This window comes from Balaenoptera physalus (assembly GCF_965194825.1).
Source record: "Balaenoptera physalus genome assembly, chromosome: 15".
NCBI lineage: Eukaryota > Metazoa > Chordata > Mammalia > Artiodactyla > Balaenopteridae > Balaenoptera > Balaenoptera physalus.
The window spans coordinates 59902954-59926060 of record NC_138894.1 but is presented as its reverse complement, the minus strand read 5'-3'; the positions used below and the strand labels follow the sequence as shown (position 1 = coordinate 59926060).

General features: G+C 44.3%; 1 protein-coding gene across 4 annotated transcripts in view; it reads left to right on the top strand.

The window, feature by feature from the left end:
• Window positions 1-23107, top strand: part of PRKCE (protein kinase C epsilon) — a 603195-nt gene that overhangs the window by 423054 nt on the left and 157034 nt on the right. For all 4 annotated transcript variants that reach the window (XM_082427721.1, XM_082427720.1, XM_082427722.1 and 1 more), the window contains one exon: window positions 1196-1350. In XM_082427721.1, the coding sequence (XP_082283847.1) occupies window positions 1196-1350 (155 nt within the window). The remainder of the gene's footprint in view (window positions 1-1195; window positions 1351-23107) is intronic.

The window sequence follows — 23107 nt, the reverse complement described above, 5'->3', positions numbered from 1 at the left end:
CCCCTGGATCTTAACCACCCCCCCCCCCCCCGCTGCCTCAGGACAGTGATGGTTTATAACTCTTTGCCTCCTGCCTAGCACAGCACCCCACACTCTACGGGCTCCGCAAACTGTAGGCAAGAAACTGTACAAAAGTGAATTTCAGTCCATCTTCTTCCCACCTCATAATGGTGGGCAGATGCGAAGGCACCACCCCTAATGAGGTATGACTGTGGTTTGGCCATTCTTGAGGACAGAATCCATAGGAAGCACGCCAGGGTGGGAATCCCAAAAGGAGCATCCTCCAGAGTGAGACGTGGCCCTCATGGGAGGGGCTCTCACTGTCTCATTAGTCCATGTTGCTTTGTATTAGTTTCCTAGGACTGCCGTAGCAAATCACCACAAACTTCGTGGTTTAAAATAATAGAAATCTGTTCTCTCACAGTTCTGGAGGCCAGACGTCTGAGACCAGTGTCCCTGGGCTGAAGTCAAAGTGTCGGCCAGGCCATGCTCCCTCTAGAGACTCTAGGAGAGATCCTTCCCTGCCTCTTCCAGCCTCTGTTGGCACCGCCCTCCTTGGCTCGTGGCCGCATCACTCTAATCTCCACCTCCCTGGTCACGTTGCTTTCTCCTCCCTTCTCAAATCGCCTCTGCCTCCCTCTTATAAGGACATCTGTGACTGCATTTAGGGCCCACCCTGGTGATCCAAAATAAGGACATTTGTGACTGCATTTAAGACCCACTCTGGTGATCCAAAATAATCTCCTCAACTCAAGATCCTTAATCACAACTGTAAAGTCCTTTTTTACCATCTAAGGTAACATTCACACATTAAGGGATTAGGACATGGATACCTTTGCGGGAGGGGCCATGATATAACCCACCACACATACCAAGGTAACTGGAGCCTGCAAAGGGATAGAGACTTGTCCAAGGTCACACTTCAAGGTCATAACAGAAATTAGACAGAGACCCAGATCTCCTTTCTGTCAATTTTGGGCTTCTCCCACTAGACCAAGCTGACGCCTATGAAAGTAAGACAGAAAGATTTTAGAATAACACTTCGTACCCTAACTCCTTTGTCTTCTCTCTGGAACATGTGCTACTAGGGTTCTTGAGTCCCGGTTCTGTTACTTTGGACTCACAGTACACTTGCTGGCCTGTGTGGGCAGCTGCAGTGGAATTCGCTAAATGGCATTTCCTCCTCTCCTTTCAGGACCGCCTCTTTTTCGTCATGGAGTATGTAAATGGTGGAGACCTCATGTTCCAGATTCAGCGGTCCCGAAAATTCGACGAGCCTCGTTCCCGGTTCTATGCTGCAGAGGTTACGTCAGCCCTCATGTTCCTCCACCAACATGGAGTCATCTACAGGTACCTCTCCTCTCCTCCTCTCTTCCCCAAAAGCGAAAAACTAAAGAGTTTTCCGGATGCTTGGACTGACTTGGCTCCCGCCCCACTGGTCTCTTAGCAACCCGCTTTAGATTAGTTGTTTGTTCCAATTTGCTTACAGAGGGCTTTTTTGGGGGCTGTTTATCACTGTGAATGTTAATATTTGAATGGCCCCAGGAGATCTGACCCACTGTTTGTGCCAGTTTTGATTGAAAGCTTAAGCACAACATTTTAAAGGCTCGGCGCCGAGTAACCTTGGGGTGACCTTCGTTTCTCTCTGCCCCACCCCCTACCCTCTTCCTTGAACATCAGGGCATTCTCTTTACTTTTTCCTTCTGTGCCATGAACTTCCTCCCCTTCCCAACCTCTTGCCACTTCCTGAGTTTGTTTGGCTTAGTTGTCTCCAGTAGATAGAATCGGAGAAGGAGGAGTTCCTTGCGGGTCTCAGGGTTTATGATCTTGTGGGGAGGAGGGGAGGGGAACTAGACAATATCCAACAGGAAGTGACTCTCTACAGATCATCCAGTCCCTTATTACTGCCTTGTCCCCCTTCCAAGAAAACATAGAACGAACACACACACACAAAAATTTTCCAGTAAGAGAGCGAGACTACGCAGGCTGTTCTGTGAGGTCAGGAATTCTGGGAGGAGTAAATATTTATAATTAGCAACAAGGACACTAAAGTTCCTTAAGGTTTTTTCAATGACTGTCAATTTCTTTACTCAGATTTTGCTTCCTCCTTTTTTTTTTTTTTTTAAATTGTGTAGAAGAATAGCTGGCTTGGTTCAACCCAGAACTAATCCCTCACCAGAACTTCACTGACCTGCTCCCGGGAGCAATGCCCTGACTAAATGTTCTCCAAGGGGTTCTGACCAACCCTCACCAGCTTCCTAAAGTCCCTCTGCTCTAAAATAGTCAGTGGCTCCCTATGGCCTGCATAACAAAGCCCATACTTTTTAGCCTGCTTTCCTAGCCCTCCACGACAGGAGTCTATGTATTTGTTTCCTGTTATTGCATAACAAATACCACAAACGCAGTGGCTTAAAACAACACCCATTGATTATCTCACAGTTTCCAGGGGCAGGAGTCCAGGCAAGGCACACCTGGGTTTCTCTGCTGTGATCAAGGTGTCAGCCAGGCTGCATTCTTATCTGAAGTTTGGGCTCCTCTTCCAGGCTTACATGGTTGCGGGCAGAATTCATTTCCTTGCAGCTGGAGCATTCACGTGGCTTCCTCAAGGCCAGCAGGAGAGAAAGTCTTTCCTGCTTTGAGTCTCTAACTTCAGCGAGACCTGGACCCTCTTTGAAACAGATCATTTGATTAGATTGGGCGCAGCCAGGCTAATCTCTCTTTTGTTTAACTCAAAGTCAAATGACTTAGGGACTTTAATTATACATGCAAATCCGTTGGCCCTTGCCCTCTAATGTCATATAATCTCAATAGTGATATCACATCCCTTTTCCACATTGTTTTGGTTGGAGGTAAGTCAGTTTCGCCACCGTATACAAGGGGAGGAGGTATGAGATAATACCAGAGTGTGACACCTTGGGGGTCACCTTAGGTTATGTCTACTACAGCCCAGAACACCTTTCTCCCCTCACTTCCCATGATCTCTTGTTTTGAACCTACCAAAGTTCTTAGCTTTCCTCAAACTCACCTGCCAATTCCCAACTTCCTCATTTTTCTGCCCTCCTCTCCACCTCTTCTGTCCAGCCCAGAAGCCTCATGCAATACTGCCTGCCAGCTCGAAGCCTGGTCCCACCAACCAGAGCAAGTCTCTCCATCCACCACACTTTATTTGCAATTTGGGAATGAATTGCAAGTTGAAACTAATTGCTGCACCTGCGCTCTTCACCTTGTGTTAGGGTCAGGCATCCATGTGGGTCCTTCACTAAGTCACACCCTCTCCTCTAGGGCCATGGCTGCTTCTTTTTAACCCTTCTTATTTTACATCCTCTTCTTATCTTGCACATAGTAAATGGCCAACAAATGACCATTGGCTTCAATTAGTTTAAAACCCTAATCTCTGCCCCCAAAACTGGTTGCAGGCTAGTTAGAGATACCGGGGTGAGATATGTGAAAAGATCACCCATACTACAAGGCAGTGAGTGAACTGATAGGTGCCAGTGACAAGAAGAATTGTCATTCATTGATATATCATTCCCATCCCCTCCCTATTAGAGTGGGTATAATCATCCACAGTTTACCAGCAGGGATTCAGAGACTTCCCTTAAATAATTTGCCCCAGGCCGTAAGTGACAGACTTAGGAAGTGTAACTGATCAGCAAGCTCGTGCTACATATCATGACACTTGTCATGGGGCTCATCAGGTCCAAGTCCACACTCTTTACTAGTCATTCCAGGTACTCCAAAACTTGACTTTTTCTTACATGTCTGGTTTCTTCTCCTTTCTACTTCCCTCATTGAATGCTTCCCTCTCATCACACCTTTGAACACTTTTGTTCTATTGACTTCTATGAGCCATACATGCCCCCTCTCTTTCTCTCCTTCCCATCTCCTTGACCATTTCTCTTCAATCTCTATATCACCTGGCCTGTCCTTCTCCCCTCCACCCCCATCTTCTAAATGCTGGTTTTTCCCACGGCCTTCATCCCCAAATACTCCTCCTGAGCAATTTCAGCATTTGCATGCCTCCAAATGACACCTGTGTGCCCGTGATTTCCATATCACTCTCTCCAGAACCCTGCACAAGATCTCTTTCAAGACAACCTCCAAGGCCTTCTTCCTTCTTCCCTGGCTAGTTTGCAAGAATTTCTTGACTTGACGCACTCACTGCCTCTCGGTTTTCTGCCCTTCTCTCTGTCCACCTCCCTCTTCATTGCTGCCCAGTGTTCTTTCAAAGCACAGGCTGATCGTCACAGGGTCCCCTTCTTAGCATCCTTCAACCCTCATAAGATAAAGCACAGAAAGGGGTGCTTTTTCTACCCAGAGGAGATGTCTTTTTGTGTTTCTTACAAAGACACCATGCGTGCTGACAGGGCCCTCGTGGCCCCCAACGATCTTTTGATCCTTATCCCCCTTCCCCCAACCGTGTATCCCACCCTTAAGGCCCTCCAAATTAGGCCATTCTCCCCCAAATACCCTTCTCTTTCATTTCTCCTAGTCTTTGTCTCCACTGTCCCTGGAATTCCCTTGCTCCTAATCTGTGTCTTGATCAGTGAGTGGCTTCCAGGTCACATCTATGGTCTGACTGCCTTAGAGTCCCTGGTTTAAAAAATAGGTAGATTCCAGAATACTGGACAAGGGGACTAGACAAGGATATAGGTGAGGAAAGAGTGGCCATGAGTTGGTGATCGCTGAAGCTGGGTGATGGGTACATGGGGGTTCACTATTCTGTCTGCTTTTTCGTATGTTTTGAATTTGTCATAATAATCATAATTCTTTTAAAAAGAATAGCAATTCCAGGGTACCATTCCTAGAGCCTTTGATTCAGTAGGTCTGGTGTGGGGTTCAGGAATCTGTACTTTCTTAAAACATTCCTCAGGTGATTTGGGGACCACGGGTCTAGAAAAATTCTGTTCTGCCCTCAGAACTGTGTCAGATTCCCCGGCTCTGGGAGGCCTCCCCTGACCACCCAGCCTGCTGTGGGGGTCACGCCTTCCCTGAGCAACAGCATCTCTCTGGATCAGGCTGGTTCCCTTTGCCAACCTTGTATTTTCACTAAGATACCTATTCTGTGATTGAGAACTCCATGCAAGTGTGCTTACCTGGCTGGCCTAGGATGGTACCCTGCTTGTAGTAGGTGTTCACTAAATACTTGTTCTAGTCTCTAATGCTCCAGAGCCTTCCCATCTAGGGGATTGCTACCTCATACATGTGCACTTTTGAAAGTCTGTGTCGGAAGCATCTGCAACACACACACACACACACAGTTTTTTTTTTTTTTTTTTTTTTGACCCTGAACAGTCCCCCTTCCTTTATCTCTCCCGATTCATAGATGAATGAGGACCATGTGATCTCTCTTTCCCATGCTGCTTTGCTTGAAGCTGCCAGCACACGGGCTATATGGCATGTGTCTCTGCATATTCGCCTCTGGCTGTTCCGAAGCCCAGGTGGAGACCATATTTTGGGTGGTACAGGGGTTTATCTGGGAGATTGGCAAGACCAAATCTTGCAGGAGGAACCTCATTGCTGAAGTTGAGATAGAATTTTCCAGCTTTCCTGCTGGAATTTATACACAAACTAATTAGCAGCTAATTGGCCAGGGTTCAGGAACTAAGGGAAGAAGTCGTTTCCCTGACTGGGGGCTCACACTTGAAGTCGAGCCCAGGCTGACAGGCTCCCTTTCCTCTGGGCCCTCTCTGGTCAGGTTCCCCCCATGGGCGGCACAGGGCACTGTCTCTGTGTCCCCTGCCCAGCATTCCTGAGAATCCTCTGTGTGCTTCAGTGGGAGCAGGCGTTAGCTTACCGTGTGTCCACGCTTCCTAACTATGGCTTTTAAAAAATCTCTTCCCCTCCCTTGCGCACTCACACATACCATGACAGGGGGAGGTTTTCAGGGGTGGACTTTCTTCCGAAAGTTGACTCAGGAAACTTTCTCCTACTCTACATCATGCTCAGAGCTTGTCTGTTTTCCTCTGAGCTGCTCAGTACAGCAGCTGAGTCTCAGAGGATGCTTCTCTGACCATGGGACATGGAAGAGAGACTGTGGGATCCACCTCAGACACAGAGGGCAGCGGGGGTTCCCTGGGAGGAGAACCAGAGGCTTGGCAGACAGGAATGCATCTTCTTCTTTCACAGTCACACGTACTGCGGCAGAGGGTGGTAAAGAACATGGCTTCTGCCACTCTGGCCAAGTGTCTTAACACTAGAAGAATGAATTCCTTCCTTCATTTTTATAAAATTGAATTCCTTTTTTTAAATTATAGAAGTAGTAGTCATAGGAAAAAATCAAAATTTAAACAGCAAAGAAAGGTAAAGTCAGTTTTCTCTTCCCCGACCTCATAGGTACCCAGGACAAAACAGTTGAACAGCTGCTAGAGAATCCTTCAAGAAATCTTGAGCAAGTGACTGACCCTCTTCATGACTGGCTTCCCTGTGGGGTTCGGATAGTACCTGCCTTGTCTCCTTTCTAAAGTAGTTGAGAGTGACCATGGCTAGTCGGACTGTACAGGTAGAAGTGAGGGATATAAAAACAAGTGGGGAATGACAAGGTGTTTTATTTATGTCAAGTATGATTGATGATTAACATTCCTCACTTAAAGCACTAAAATTTGGCCTTTAACCAGCAGGAGAGGAAGTTGTAAGTTTTAAAGCTCTCCTGCTCCTTTAATTCTCCAAGATTTTCAATCTTTAATGAGCCATCATCATCACCCCCCAAAAGTCAGTCCGCCCTGGGTGCCTGTTATGTGTCTGGTGCCAGAACTGAGGGGCAATAAGGGGACAGGAAGAGAGAGAAGGGCATTTCTGCTTTGGCCCCATCTAGATCACTCTGTACTCTAGAGGTGCTTAGAAAAGGCTTTCCTTGTTGATGATAATGTTTATAAAAAGTCAATTAAGAATTAAGAGCAGGGAGCAAAGATTTCGTTTAGACTCAGATAAGCCTGAGTCTGAAATGTCTGGTCCTCTCCAGGGCTGGGGGACAAAGCCCAAAAGGAGGGACTTGGGAGGGATTTCCCTAGAAAGAGCTGAAGACGTACAGAGGTCTCCGGCTGTGCTCTCCAAGCCCAGCCTCCCTGGGAAATGCATACAGAGTTGTGATGTGCGCCGTAGTCTTGCCTTCCTGGTGGTCTAAGGGGATTGTGTGCCTGGTCTGGGGAATGATAGCCTGCCTTGATCCCTGGAAAGCTTTCCTGCCACAGGCAGTTAGGCGTTTCCTGAGTTGATGAAGGTCTCTGGTTAAAGGCTGTGTTAATAACTGGAAAATCTACTGTTTAGAGTCTCATCTTCTTTCAATACATTTCCGATGTAGCTAATGCTCATACATAGCAGGGGAGGAGGAGGAATTGGCGTGATCCCTTCTACTTTCCTTCTCAGTCTTCTTAGGACCTGGCCCTTAGAAAATCACGTGGGGATCTTTGTTCCCACAGAGCGCTGTTCTCAGCCGTCAGCATTCCCCCACCCATTGTAGAAAATGATACCTTAGTGTAAAGCTCCTAAGGACCTAGGGGCTGAGTGTGTAATGAGATGACACCAGTTCCCGTGGCAGGAATCGCAGTGTGAATGTTAGATCAAGGAGGCCCTCAGAGGCTGTCTAGTCCAACTCCATTTTATAGATGCGGAACTTGGAAACCAAAATCGGGTGGTAACTCACTGGAGTTTATGCAGTGAGGTGTTATAAAGCTTAGATGTTATTTTAATCCAAGATATTCACATAGATAAAGATTCAAACAGCTCTACACAGTGCTTAAAGAAATGAGAAGCCATTTTCTGCCCTTCCTCCCCACCAATTTCCCCTTCCACAGAGACAACCACTTAGAATTCTTTTAGCTGACACTTCTGATATGGACCTTTGTATTTCAAAATAACATGTTTCTTTTTGTTTTTGTTTTTTTTAAATTGAAGTATAGTTGATTTCCAGTGTTGTGTTAGTTTCTGGTATACAGCAAAGTGATTCAATTATACATATATATATTTTTTTCATATTTCCCATTATGGTTTATTATAGGATATTGAATATATTTCTCTATGCTGTACAGTAGGACCTTGTTGTTTATCTATTTTAAATATAATAGTTTGTGTCTGCTAATCCCAAACTCCTAATTTATCCCTCCTTCATCCCATTCGCTCTTTGGTAACCATAAATTGGTTTTGTATGTCTGTGAGTCTGTATCTGTTTTGTAAATAAGTTCATTTGTATCATAATTTAGATTGCACATATAAGTGATATCCTATGACATTTGTCTTTCTCTGTCTGGCTTACTTCTCTTAGTATGATAATTTCTAGGTCCATCCATATTGCTGCAAATGGCATCATTTCATTTTTTATGGCTGAGTAGTATTCCATTGATATATATACCACATCCTCTTTATCCATTCATCCGTCGATGGACATTTAGGTTGCTTCCATGTCTTGGCTATTGTAAATAGTGCTGCTTTGAACATTAGGATGCATGTATCTTTTCAAATTAGAGTTTTCTCTGGATATATGCTCAGGAGTGGGATTGGTGGATCATATGGCAACTCTATTTTTAGTTTTTTAACGAACCTCTGTATTGTTTTCCATGGTGGCTGCACCAGTTTATATTCCTACCAACAGTGTAGGAGGGTTCCCTTTTCTCCACACCCTCTCCAGCAGTTGTTATTTGTAGACTTTTTAATGATGGCCATTCTGACCAGTGTGAGGTGATACCTCATTGTACTAAATAACATGTTTTAATGTTATTTTTTAAATTTTATTTTAGATATTATCTAGTGACTTTCCATATGGAAGTGAGAATTTAGTTCTCTTCCCCACCTACTACCTACTCACCACCCCATCACATCCACATAGCCTTCCAAACCTCCCATCTTCTCAACAGACTTTACTGTAATTTTTGTTAAATTAATGTACGTTGTATACATTATTATGACTGTGAAATACTATTTGGAACTAAGCCACTTGATAAGCTATAATTACTTTTCCTTTCCTATACATTTTCTCTGTTTGTTTTCCCTGGAGATAACACAGATGCTCTCCAGATTGTCCACCTCTCCCTTCAGGGTGGCTAGGTGCAATAGGCATTCTATCAATATTCTTGGATAAATTTCTACCAGTGCCTTCTAAACTGCTCCAGTCTGAACAGTTGTCCTCAGTGCCTGCTGCAGAGCTGTCACCCTGGGATCTCCCTTCACTGTTGTCCAGGCGTCTTTGCCTCTTCCATGTGAGAGCTCCTCTCTTATATCACATGTCTCCTCTTTCTTGATACACTTTCTTGATGTGGTGATGTACCTTCTGAGAAAGAGTATGGAAAGTAAATTTTTGAGACCTTCCTTTTATATCTAAAACCATCTTGATTGTACTCTCAAACTTGATAAAGAGTTTGGCTAAGTATAGAATTCTAGATTGAAAACCATTTTCACTCAAAATGTGAAGGTATTGTTCCACTGCCTTCCAACTCCCAGTGTTGCTATTAAGAAGTCCAAAACTATTTTGTTCTTGATCCTTCGTATGGACCTATTTCTTTTTTCTGGAAGCTTGTTAATTACATGTTAATGATGTGGTGTAGACCCATTTTCATCCATTGCACTGGGACTTAGATAAACCTTTTTAATTTAGAAAATCATGTCCTTCAGTTCTGGGAAATGTCTAATTTCTTTAATGATTTCTTCTCTTCTCTTCTCTTTCTGTAACTATCGTTCAGATATTGGAGTAGTCAACTTGGGCATCATTACAATGAATCATCCTATGGGCCACTTATTTGGGAAACTTCTGACTATCAGTATTTTTAGAGTTTTTCTCTTGGAGTCCTCAGATTACCCTGGGAAGACTTTTCCAGAGTCCTGTCTGAAGAGACAGGGCTTGGCAGCCAGGTGAGCCAAATGAAAGAAGAGGGTTGAAGGCCCAGCTCCCAGAATACATATATCCATCCAATTGCCCTATTTTTAGTTCTATACGCTGGTGCCTGCCCTCTCCCCCGTTCCACCCTGGTCCCGGAGACTTTCTGTTTCTCCCCTGCAGAGAATAAATCTCTGAGGTAGAGAAGCGGCTGTGCAGAGTAAGAAGAGAATGTGAGTTTATAATTGCTTTTCAACCAGATCTCTTCACTTTATCTCTTTCTACATCATCCTCATCTCCAGAGATAACGGTTACTGCAAATTCCTGAGCTTTGTTAGAGCAGGAAGTGGGAGATTCTACAGCGTAAATTTGATCATTCTTGACTTTCCCCATTGCTGGTTCAGGATTCAGCTCTTTCTCAGGTCTACTGAGTCATGTCCCACTCACCCCTCTGCTTTCCAGATTCCAAAATTACATCATTGTTCTTTCTTCTCTTGTTCGCCCCCATCTTTGTGTGTTTAGGCCTTTGTGTGTAATTTTGGGACGGAGAGAAAAATAATTTGTAGGTATTTGAGAAGTCAATTTTATATCTAGAAGTCAATAATAATAATAATCATAACAATCATAACAAAAATAATAACCACCACAGCAGTAGCAGCAACAGCAGCGACGATAGCAAGATACTTATTTAGCAGCCAGACTCTATTCTGAGCACTTTGCACCCATTAACTCATTTAATCATCACACAACAGCCCTGTGCGGTAGATACAGCTATTATCCATGGGATTTACGGTATTTCCAAAGAAGGAGATCCTGCCAGATCCCACCCCACTGCCGCCACTGTCAGGTCACCCTGTCCCGTTGCTGCCAGCTGCGGTCTTGCGTGGGAAGCAAAGTTGCATGCTGGAGACACGGTGCTGAATTTGGAGTCGGGGAACTGGGGCTGAATCCAGTGTCTGTCTCATCTTTATTGTGTTTTCCTGGGCAGAATACTTAAACTGTTTGAAGTGTAGTTCCCTCACTGTACCATGGGAATTAGAATGCAAAGCTCCCTGGACTGTGTGGAAAAATACATGAGAAAACATTTGCTGAAGTGCCGAGCGCAATTCTTGGCACCTAGGAAGCTCCATAAATATTGGTTGGATGAATGAGTGGGAGGAGGGTTATGGAGTCAGAGGATGTTATGGGCTGAATTCTGTCCCCTCCAAATTCGTATGTTGAAGTCCTGACTCCTAGTACCTCAGAGTGTGGCTGTATTTGGAGATAGGCCCTTTAAAGAGGTAAGAGGTAAAATAAGGTCACATGGGTGATCCCTAATCCAGTATGACCAGTGTCTTAATAGGACGAGGAGATTAGGACACAGACATGCACAGAGGGAGACCATGAAGACACCAGGAGAAAACCCATTGACAGGCCAAAGAGAAATCTCAGAAGAAACCAGTCCTCCATCTGGGACTTCCAGCCTCCAGAACTGTGAGAAATACATTTCTGTTGCTTAAGTCACCCAGAGTATGGTACTTGGCTATAGCAACCCTAGCAAACTAATATAGAGAACGCACGTTGCAGTCCCAACATTGCCACTTACTAACCGTGTAGCCCTGGGCAAACGACCTAATCTCTCTGAGCCACAGTTTCCTCATCTGTAAAATGGAGCTGATAATAAATATCAAATCAAAATAAGATGGCCAGGCCTGCAGCCTTGTCATAAATTGAAAGCTTTAAATAAGCTAATGGACATAAAAGGACTCTATAAGTTGTTTGGGGCACAGCGAGGTGTGGGGAGGTGCAGACACCCCAGGAACGATGACACCCTGTTGTGGGGAGCAGGGTGGTGGACATGTGAGGCTCTGTCCCCATGCAGGTCAAGGGCCTGTCTAGGGCAGGGCCTAGATCTCAGGGTCAAGCAGTATTCCGGGGAAGGGAGCCTCTCTTTGGCATTATTCCAATACTGTGAGCACGCAGGGACCCTGAGGCAGGGTAAGAGAGTACTGAGAAATGCACCTAACTGTGTCCAATGGGCTGGAACAGCCGGCGGGTGTGCTTGCATAGGAAATCTGCGGAGTCTGACTTCCATGCCTCGGCCTCCTTGACGGAGATCTGCCATCTTCATGAGCTCCCACTCCACCCCCCACCCCCATCCCCCAGTCCCTACATGACCACCTTCAGCAAAAAAGCTGACTTCAAAAATGTGCATTTTGGTAGTGAGAGTCATTTGGTCCCTCTACCATGTTGTATAATTGAAGGGCTTGTCTCCTGATAAAGGAACACTAAGTGTGATCGTGGGGTTTCAGGGGTAGTCACTTTTCTGTGGGTCTAGGTTTACTTAGGTGAGACCATCTTCACCCCAAACTCCTTTCATGCAGTGTCACCTGCCAATGACAGTGTAGGGTGAAGTCGTTGTGACATGATAAAGGGGAGGGGAAGAGAGAGCAGAGCCTGAGCTGGTTGGGATGAAAGCCAAGTTTATATTCTTCTGAGGAAGCCATGTTATTGCCGACCAGATCAGAAGTAGAATGCTGACTCCGTTGACATTGGAGGCTCAGAGCAAACAGGAAGTTTGGAACCAGAGGGAAATTCCTGATTAAATGTGTCTGAGTGTTTCAGCTAATAGTGTGTGTTCAGAGAGAAGATGATCAGGGACCCTGTCATCTACTTTTGTGTCTCTCATTATACCTACCACAGAGCTGAGAACACATTGTAGTGGGTAAGGACTCCTGGCTCAAACTCTGTCTCCACTGCTTATTAGATATGTGATCTTCGGCAAGGGACTTACTTCTCTAACCCTCAGTTTCTTCATCTGTAAAATTACCTCCCTCAAAGAGAGATTGTGAGAATCAAATACATGTTAATATGTGTAAAATCATTACGATTGTGTCACATACAGAGTAAACACTCACTGAATGCTCGCTGCTGCTATTGTCATCATTATTCTATTTCACAAGTGGCTGAGCAGGCAGTTGGTCAGGTTCACTTTGTCCATCGCGAAAAGTTTACCATGAATGTATCTTGCTAGCTGGCAAACTGATGAAAACACCTTGTCAGGTTAGAGTCTCCCAAACAAAGGCTAGTTTGAGGACTTGGGACCTGTCTTATGAAGCAGAATTCGGTATATGTAGCTTTTTTTTTTTTTTTTTTTTTATTTATTTATGGCTGTGTTGGGTCTTCGTTTCTGTGCGAGGGCTTTCTCTAGTTGCGGCAAGTGGGGGCCACTCTTCATCGCGGTGCGCGGGCCTCTCACTATCGCAGCCTCTCTTGTTGCAGAGCACAGGCTCCAGACGCGCAGGCTCAGTAGTTGTGGCTCACGGGCCTAGTCGCTCCGCGGCATGTGGGATCTTCCCAGACCAGGGCTCGAACCCGTGTCCCCTGCATTGGTAGGCAGATTCTCAACCACTGCGCCACCAGGGAAGCCCAGGTATATGTAGCTTTTATGACCATGCAGTGTTCTATAGACAGTAGACATCTTGGAACATGTATTACTGCAATGTGTTCAACAGTAGAGCCTGAATTCTCCTGGGCTTCGTCTTATGATTTTGTTTCTTCAATGCCTTTGGCTAATGATTGAACTGCAAAAAATGGCAACTGTTTTAGCAAACAATGGGCGGCTTTGCCACGTGGTAAGCAGAGTCTGTGTGAACGTCTGAGTGAATCCCGCGGTCTCAGCCCTGGCTGAGTCCAAGATGACTCAGGCTGTTGGGGGCGCTCCTCAGCCCATGGAAGCATTAGGGGCCACAGTTAATTAGCTTTGTTTCTCTCTTTGGTCATGTGGTAACAGGCTGATGGATTAATCCTGGTGGTTGTTGCCACCTTCTCTCTCCTTGCTTCTGGGTCTCTTCTCCCACCATACCTACAGATTAACTATCATAAAATAAGGAGTTGGGGCACTTTCTTGCTCAGAAGTCTGCAGTGACTCCATGTTGTCTCAGGATATTGTCCAGACTCTTCCACCTCTTACCTGAAGCCATCCCCAAGCTGACCCTCTCACTAACTTCTTCTCCAGGTTTTGCACACAGGTCTCTTCCCACCCACCCTGCCTTCCCAAGTGCTTCTCCCACCGGGCTCCTCCCTGGAAGGTGTCCTCATCAACACAGCCACACACACTGTGCATTTATCACCCAGATCCCAACGTCGACTCCTCTCTTTGCCTAGGAATACCATACATTTTCCTAGACTACCAGACCTTCTTTTTCACTTTTTATTTTTTCTAACTTTTTCCCATCCTTTAAGATTCAGCTTCAGTTCATTTTCCCCTGGCCCTTTCAAGCAAAGTTGGTCCTTTCTTCCTCCCGTTAACGCTGCATCTACTCCATTATATTCTAGCATTTCTCACATTGTACTGACAACTGTTTCTTGGTTGAATGATCTTGTAGAGCTTCTGCGGGTTATGCTGAACTTGAGGTTGAATCCGATCGCCCTTGAGTTCATGGCCAACCTACTCAAATGGATCAAGCAAAACACCTCCAGGGAGGTAGGGGGACTTTCTAAATATATTTGGCCACAGGGATGCGCTTTCTAATGGACTTCCTGCTGGACCCACATTTTCCTGGGCTTCCTTTCTGTGCGCACTGCCCCATTCCACGGTCTTTTTGTTCTTCACAGTGTCTGGCTGATGAAGTGCTGCAGTAGAAAGAACGTGGGGCCAGGAATCAGGCCAGAACTCTGATAAAGCTTTGCCTCAGTTGGGTGACCTCAGGCAAATTACTTCTCCTCTCTGGACCTCAGCTCTGTACATGACGGCTGCATTGGAGGATCTGGCTCTGTGAGCCTAAGGTTGTTGGTCTGGGAATCCCTTGAACAGACTCTGAAAATGAATCTCAAAAAATGGCATCTGCAAATGACCTCAGTGAGGCTCCAGAGGTAACTGTATTTAACTGCCTGGTGCCTTCTGGAGAGTTTAGAGGTCCTGGAACATGAGACTTCGTTGGCAGGTGGTCCCATGCTCTGCGCTCTGAATGTCAGATCACCATCTGTGGATCCCCCTCTCCAGTGTATCCACAGTCCCCCCTCTTAATCAAAACAAATGGTTTCTCAAGGGTCTGATGCTGCCAAGTTAAGTGTTTATCCCTGTAGTGAGCAGAGCTTCCTCCAAGGGCCATAACCCACCATATGGGCAAGAGTTCCTGTCTGAGGAGCAGGGCTGTTTGCTTAGAAAGTCGTGGTCCCATCAAGATTGAGAATCTCACTCCCCAGGATTCAGAACCTTCTCTGAAGTAGGAAATCTCTCAGATGAAACTCCCTCCATTGTGGGAGATCTGCTAATGCAAAAGCATTCGTCCAAAAGGGATTTCAGTTTGGGTTTGTACCATTTCTTGAAGAGTACCGCTCTGTTGTTCAGAGAGCTGTGTGTTTAAGCAGATGCTCACTTATTTAGTCAGCAATGACTGTTAAGCCTCCTTGGTGTATCAGGTGTAGGCCTTGGAGATACCACGAAAAGGAAGAGACACATACTCTCTGCCCTCTTGGCACTTAAGTTTGGGTGGGGATGCCAGGCAATAAAATGAACAATAACAATAAAAAACTAATAAGGATGGTGATAGGGAAAGGATAGGGCGCCAGGGAACTACATAGCACAGATACCTCAGCTGGATGGGGAAAATCAAGGAAGGCTTTCTGGGGGAATTGACCTCTCCCAAAGAGGCCCAATGGGGTAAGTAAGAGTTGGCCAGAGGAAGAGGTCATGGGAGAGTGTACCAAGGAGTGGGATCAGGATGTGTGAAGGCTTGGGTAAGTGGGATGCCGAAGGGGTCTGTGGGTCTAAAGAATTTCTACATGCCTGGATCTCAAAGCACAAAGGGAGGCTTGGTGAGCAGTGAGGCTTGAGGGGAGACCACAGACCGCATCCTGAGGGGCCATAGAATGACTGTCCGAAGTCACGTGACTGCACACTGTTGTGCTGTTAGGTTGTGTTATATGTGGGAATTGTGGAAGAAGGGCCTACTATTTAATAGAGTTTTAGAGGTGTGAGTAAACTTGGGGGTCAGCTACTCCAATGCCGTCTTTTATAGATGAATAAATTAGGGAGGTGGTATGACTTGTCCAAGGTCATTCAGTCTCCTGATGATGCAGACAGAACCACTGGTGGGGGCTCTGGTGTTTTTTGATAGTGTGGGCTGATAAACTGACTCCAAATAAACAGAAGCACCTGGTTTGTAGCTGATTTCCATGGTGTAAATATTCCCTCCGGGGGGAAATTTCAAGCTACCCATGTTTCACAATCAGCTCACAAAGCTCCTGAAAATTTAGCAATCTGATCTGTGAGCTGGCACCAAAGGGGGGAAGCTATGCACGTCTCTTCCCAGCTCCATGGTCAGTGACATTTTTTTGGTAGGTTGATGTCAGCCATGGTGGGAGTATTTGTACCATGGAACTCAGCAAATGCTACAGATCAAAGTGTGTTTCCCCTGGAAAACTATTGTTAAATATTTACCAGTACACCACTGTAAAATGAAATCTATAGATTAAGTTGGGCAGTGCTGTTCGGGTCAACTATACCCTTCTTGGTTTTCTGCCTGTTTGATATATCACTGAAAAAGGGCATTTGTGCATTTCTCCTTTCAGTTCAATCGTCTTTTTTCTAACAGTTTTATTCCAATTTAATTCACATACCATACAGTTCATCCGCTGAAAGTGTACAAATCAGTGGCTTTTAGTATATTCGCACAGTTGTGCAATTATCACCAAAATATTTTCATCACTCCAAAAAGAAACTCTATTTCTTTTAACCATCATCCCCCAGTCCTCCCCCACCCTCACTCCCAGCCCTAGGCAACCACTTATCTACTTTCTCTATAGATTTGTCTATTCTGGACATTACATATGCATAGAATTATACAATATGTGGTGTCTTGTAACTGGCTTCTTTTACTTAGCATGTTTTCAAGGTTCATCCATATCGTAGCATTTATCAATGCTTCACATTCCTTTTCATGGCTGAATAATGTTTTGTCGTATGGGTATACCACATTTTGTTTATTCACTCATCAGTTGATGGGCCTTTCTATTGTCCACCTGCTGCTATTAATATTACTGTACAAGTCTTTGAGTGGACATACGCTTTCATTTATGTACCTAGGAGTAGAATTGCTGGGTCAGATGGTTTAACTTTTTGAAGAACTGTCAAGCTGCTTTCCAAAGTGACTGCATCATTTTACATTCCCACCAGCAACCTATGAAGGTTCCAGTTACTCCACATCTTCACCAACACTTGTTATTGTCTGTCCTTTTTGATTATATATCCAAGTGGATGTGATGTATATCTAATTGTGGTTTTGAGTTCTATCAGTTTTTGCCTGTATTTAGACACTCTCTTGTTCGGTACATACCTGTTTAGGATTTTTAGGTCATCTTGAAGAATTGACCCCTTCATCATTATGTAATGTACCTTATTCCTGATAATTTTCCTTACCGTGAAGTCTGCTTTGTCTGAAGTTAATATAGGTAGTCCAGCTTTCTTTTGATTAGTGTCAGCTTGGTATTTCTTTCTCCATCCTTTTACTTTTAATCTATCTAAATCTTTATTATTTAATGTGTGTTTCTTATAGACAAAATATAGTTGGGTCTTGGTTTTTTTTTTTTTGGCTGTGTTGGGTCTTCGTTGCTGCACGCGGGCTTTCTCTAGTTGCATTGAGTAGAGGCTACTCTTTGTTGTGGAGCGCGGGCTTCTCCTTGCGGTGGCTCCTCTCGTTGTGGAGCAGGGGCTGTAGGTGTGCAGACTTCAGTAGTTGTGGCTCTCGGGCTCTAGAACACAGGCTCGGTAGTTGTGGCACACGGGCTTAGTTGTTCCGCGGCATGTGGGATCTTCCCAGACCAGGGCTCGAACCCGTGTCCCCTTCATTGGCAGGCGGATTCTTAACCACTGCGCCATCAGGGAAGCCCTGTTTGTTTCTTAATACACTCTGACAATCTCTGTCTTTTAATTGGTGTATTTAGAGCATTCACATGTAAAGTGATTATTGATAGAGTTGGATCGATATCTACTATTTTTGTAACTACTTTTTCCTCATTATATTTGTTCTTTGTTTCCTCTCCCCCACTTTTTCTGTTGCTTTCTTACTAAAAAAAAAAAAATTGCCAGTTGTAATTGTAAGATGCATCTTAACTTCAAAATTGTTAAAATGTAAAAACAATTTTTTAAAAAGTGTGTTCTAGAATCTATGAACCATGGTCATAGTACCCCGCCCCCCATAAGGAGGTTGTAGAGCTTAAATAGGGCTGTGCATCAAAGTACTTGGTGCACTATTTGGTATGGCAGTGAGCACTAGATATTAACCATTACCATAATTACTATATTAGTCCTACCCAGTTACTCTGTGGACCTCACAGCTGACCTAGACACCCCAGTTCCATCACTGCATCACAGTTGAGAATAATTGCCCTAAATACATAGGCATATGGTTCTGCACTGAGGTTTTTTGTGGTCACTTACTGCAAATATGTTCTCTTGGCCTGTTTGTTCTGTAGTCCACAGTCAAACACAGAACTCTGAGGTCAGACAGCCCCATATTTGAATCCCAGATTCATCACTTACAGATGCATGACCTTGAGAAATTTCTTAACCTCTCTAAGTCTCAGTTTCCTTACTTATAAAATGTATATATTAATACCTTCCTTGCAGAATGTGGTCAGGACATAGCAGGCGCCCAAATCATAGCTATTATTATTGTCAGTTGTCATCCTATCTCTTCCTCTACATAAGATGCTTACTGTGCCTCAGTATCCCTTTTTGAGCTGGAAACTCTAGGCAGGACCTGATGAGTGCATAGAAGAATTTAAACGTTAGCAGGGGAAATGCCTTGAACCATAGGGACCAATCTCTCCAGGTAGATTTGGCAGTGGGGAAAGGGGCTGGGGCTCCTTCCTAGCATGCCTCACATAGGAGGTTCCCTCTTAGCCCTGGAGAGGCTCAGCTTTAAGGCAAAAAGAGGTTCCCGATGGATGCGGGCACAGCAGGGGCAACATGACGGCAGCCACCCTTCTCACATCCATCGTAAGGCAGTGCATCCTGATGGAACGCCGGCTGTGTACTCGTTGGTCCTGGCTGTTGTGGGGACACCAGGTGGGTGACTGTGCTTCATCTCTGCGGTTTTCTCCTCAAGAATATTCTAGATAGTGCTATTTATTCATTTTCCTTTGCTTTCTTAATTTTGTTTCCTGAATCTGCAGTTTGGGTTTAATGGGAATGGATCACCCAGCGCCCTGTCTCTTCACTCCCCAGACACATTTTTAGTGTCTGAACAACACCAGGCTGGGCCTCTGGACCCAGATGAGCAGGAGATGCACAGTGACAGAAGGATCCTATAGTGCTTGGCTCTGTTTCATGGTGGTAGCGGTGTGTTGGACAGCATCAAACTGAACATGGGCAGAGCTAGTCCCGCCTAGAGGAAATTTCTGTGTCTGTCTCGTTTTGTGTGGTCGGGGGACTTTGTTCATGGTTTTTCTGAGTCAAGCCTGCAGCTTTCCCAGAGGCCGGGCATCGCCTGGCTAACATGGCTGGAAACAGTAGTGCCCTTCCAGAGCCCAAGGCTTCTAGAAGGATCTGAAATTCTTAACCTCAAGAGAGATACTTTGCTGTGCTTTATGATTCAGTGAGAATTTTGTGATGTACTGATGTGAGTTTAAAAAAAACAACAGGGTGAATTAGAGCAATTATCTGGATTACCCAAACCAAGAAAAGGGCAGGATTTGGAGAAAAAGGATTTCAGGCCTCAATAATATATATTCGGGAATCCCTTTTTCCAAGATTATATGTTCTAGAAGATCCCAGGAAATCCTGTCCCACTGGGCTGGGCTGCTGAGGAAACTCAGAGACAGTTCCACAAAGCTTCAAGTCTGTCCTGGGTCGACCTCCACATGAATGACACACCTGGAGAATTTCTCCATGCCGTGTCCCACCTGGACCACAGTGGAACTCAAGCCTCAGTCCTAAGCACTGTAAGGTTATATCAATACTTGGTAAGGGGTCAGGGGCATATTATTTCACAAGCTGTCAACTACCCAAAGCAGAACAAAGTTTTCAAGCTGAGTGAGTCACCTTGGACTTTCGCCCCCAACCTTGCAAGCTTCCATTGACAGGTCTGTTTTTAGACTCTGTTTCCCATCCTTTCCAGGTTTCTGTGAGGTAGTGGAGGTATGTGCTGTTTGTGAGAGTCTGAAAACCTAACTTATTTTTTGCACAAAGAAATACACATATCATTAGACCCCAAACACAGTGAAAAACGTCCACCCAGTGTGTCTTGTCCAGAGACTTGAGCTGCTAAGCACATGGCTAGAAGAATAAGCTGAGGGGTGTAAGGAATCCAGAAGCCCCACTTTCCTGCAGATGTCATGGAATTCTCCAGTGGGGACCCTTTATTGTCAAAGGCATACAACATGGTACCAGCCATCAATGAGAAATATATCTTTGCAGGCATGAAGCCAGATTTGGGAGCTATCTATATGTGCATCAGTGCCTGCTTCAAAGCTACTGGGTTCTATTTGTGTGTTTGTCTGAATTATAAATCAGTGTTTTTGATGGAAGCAAGATACAGAGTTATGTTTAGAACCCTCTTGGAATCAGGCACAGGCTCCTTTACCCCTCTGTAATTAGTACCCCATCACAGAGGGTACGCTGGGGAATGCAGCTCAGAGAGAGTTTTCCCATCGTTTGCCTTCTTTTCTTTTATCTTTGCATATAAGTTTTCATCTTTGCTTTTCTTTTCAATATAAGACAAACAAAATTCCTTACTATTAGGAACCAAAGGCCTAAAGTTGCAGAAAGAGAGAACTTGCTTTATAATATTGCAGGGGCAGGGGGATTGGGGTGAGAGTTCCCCAAAAGATGAATGAGTATTTATTTGTACAGTGGCTTATGGGATTTCAGACTGTGGGTAGGGACGTAGTGCTTGCTCAGTCTCAAAATGTTTCACTTGTGTTAGTCTTGTCTCCCAATTTAAATTGTTAGCCCTTGGGGGTCTGGGAACATGACCTCTCCTCCTCTTGGGTCCTCCAAGGTGCCCAGCATTGGGCTGTATATGAGGTAAGCCTACTTCAGGGAGGATATCCCTGTTTGGCAGGTGGGCACATTCCTGCAGATGGAGAATGTCAAATGAGAGTTGCCTTTTAGAACTTCTCAGAGAACAGTGTATGCACATGGATATGAACTGCTTGGCAGCTACAACCTACAGGAAAAGTCTTGGATTCTAATCTAAAACATCCAGAGTGATAAGCAATTCAGTAACTGTTGCCTGTATGCTTTCATCCTAGTTTCAGATAAAATAAGATGATGATGAAAAATGTGAAAGGAGATTGGTGAGCTGCTGGTGACCCAGTGCTGTTGACACCTTGGAACAATTATGAAATAAGAAGGCTGGGGTATTCTGATGGTGTTCCTCCCACCCCCCACCTCCATTTACCCTTAGCAGAAACCAGTGGAAGAACACAAAAACAGTCCTTCGAAAAGATATATGCACCCCCATATTCATAGCAGCATTATCTACCATAGCCCAGATATGGAAGCAACCTAAGTGTCCATCAACAGATGAAAGGATAAAGAAGATGGGGTATATGTATACAATGGAATACTACTCAGCTATAGAAAATAATGAAATTCTGCCATTGGCAACCACATGGATGGACCTGGAGGGTATTATACTTAGTGAAATAAGTCAGACAGAGAAGGACAAATACTTTGTGTTACCGCTTATATATGGAATCTAAAAAGTAAAACAAACGAATTAATATAACAGAAAAGAAACCATGTGAGCCATTTAATTGATGGGATTTGGTCTGTGCTGATAACGATCCTAAAACCACAGCCTTCACGTGCCTACTAGCCAAGTTTATGGTCCATGCGTTTGTCCCCACTCTGCCCTGTGGTTGGCCAGCAACAATAATTTAACCATCACAAATAATAATTTAATAAACACAAACATCCTACAGTGAAATTAGAGGAAGGAGAAAGAGTAGCAAAAAGAGGACATACTTCGGTAGTTAGATTTGGAGAGGGGAAAACGAAACCATGGGTAGCAGAAAGACCTTTTGCTTGGAGAATCTAAAGAATTTTGTGGTGGTTTTTCTTGCTATTGCTTAAAAGGAAGCCATCAGTAAAGAAAATTATAGGTCAAATTTCATAGAAGAAGGAACATGAAACAAAGGATTTTATCTTTATTAGCTAAGAACCCAATTTAATGTTTGAAGGAAAGTGAGAAAAAAAAACAAAAACAAAAACCAACAATGGACTATCCAAAAGGGCTATAGAATCCTGCCAAATTAGCTCTTCCAGAAAACATGTGAGGACTTCAGGGGCTGGGAGTTTCTCAATTCTGCCATAAGGAAATAGACTGACTTTTTTTTTTTTTTAAGCAAACACAGCAGAGTTTACACATCCAAATGAGTATTATCATCTCCTTTACAAGAGTGCTCCTGGGAGACTTTATTCTCAAGGCAAAAATACGGCTTTTCCTTTGAATATTTTTGTACTCCTCTCTAGATTTTACTTTGAATAGCCTCTTTTGTGTCTAATCATCCTGCTTTGGAGATAAATCTGGTTTCTGAACATCGTTTTGTACCAAAAATAATGTGTGCCTATGATGGAAAAGCCCTGATTTCTCTGAGTGGCTGTGAAATGATGGATTCTGAAAGACATTCTACATATGGTCCAGGAAGCAAGTGGGCAGAGGCAGCAGCCTCAGTCCTTTCCACAATAACCTCCAGGGAACCCGACATGCAGCAGCATGGCTGGGTGGTTACACACCTGTGGGCCAGACACACCTGGGGTGATGGGATCCTGGCTCTGCATGCTGGCCAGTTCTTCTTCCCTTCTGACCTTCAATGTCCTCATTTAAATCCTGGGCTAACGTATGATTGTTGTGACTATTAAATGAGGTAATGCTTGAAAAACACATAGGAAAGGCTTAGTAATTGTTTATTGTTATTATATTCCCTTATAATACCTTAATGTGGAGCCAAGTACATGGTAGGTAATCACTAAATATTAGTCGATTGGTTGCAAGGTTGATTCTGAATATGTCAGGTTTTGACTTGAAAGTACAATTGTACTTGAAGTGTGGGGTCGTCTGAGGTAACTGCAGAAAGGCTAGGAAAACACTTCTAATCCTTAATCCCATAAAACTATTCCAGAATGGCCTTTATTTACCTCGAAGGTCCATCCCAGTTCTAATAGTCTATGAAATTGACTATTACATCAGATAATGGAATTAATATGAACAATAAGAAAAAGTGCTAAGTAGCACAGACAATTGAAGAATAAACTGTCAGAGAGTCAAGTAACTTTATAGGTACAGCTTAGGGGGAAATATCTTGAAAAAC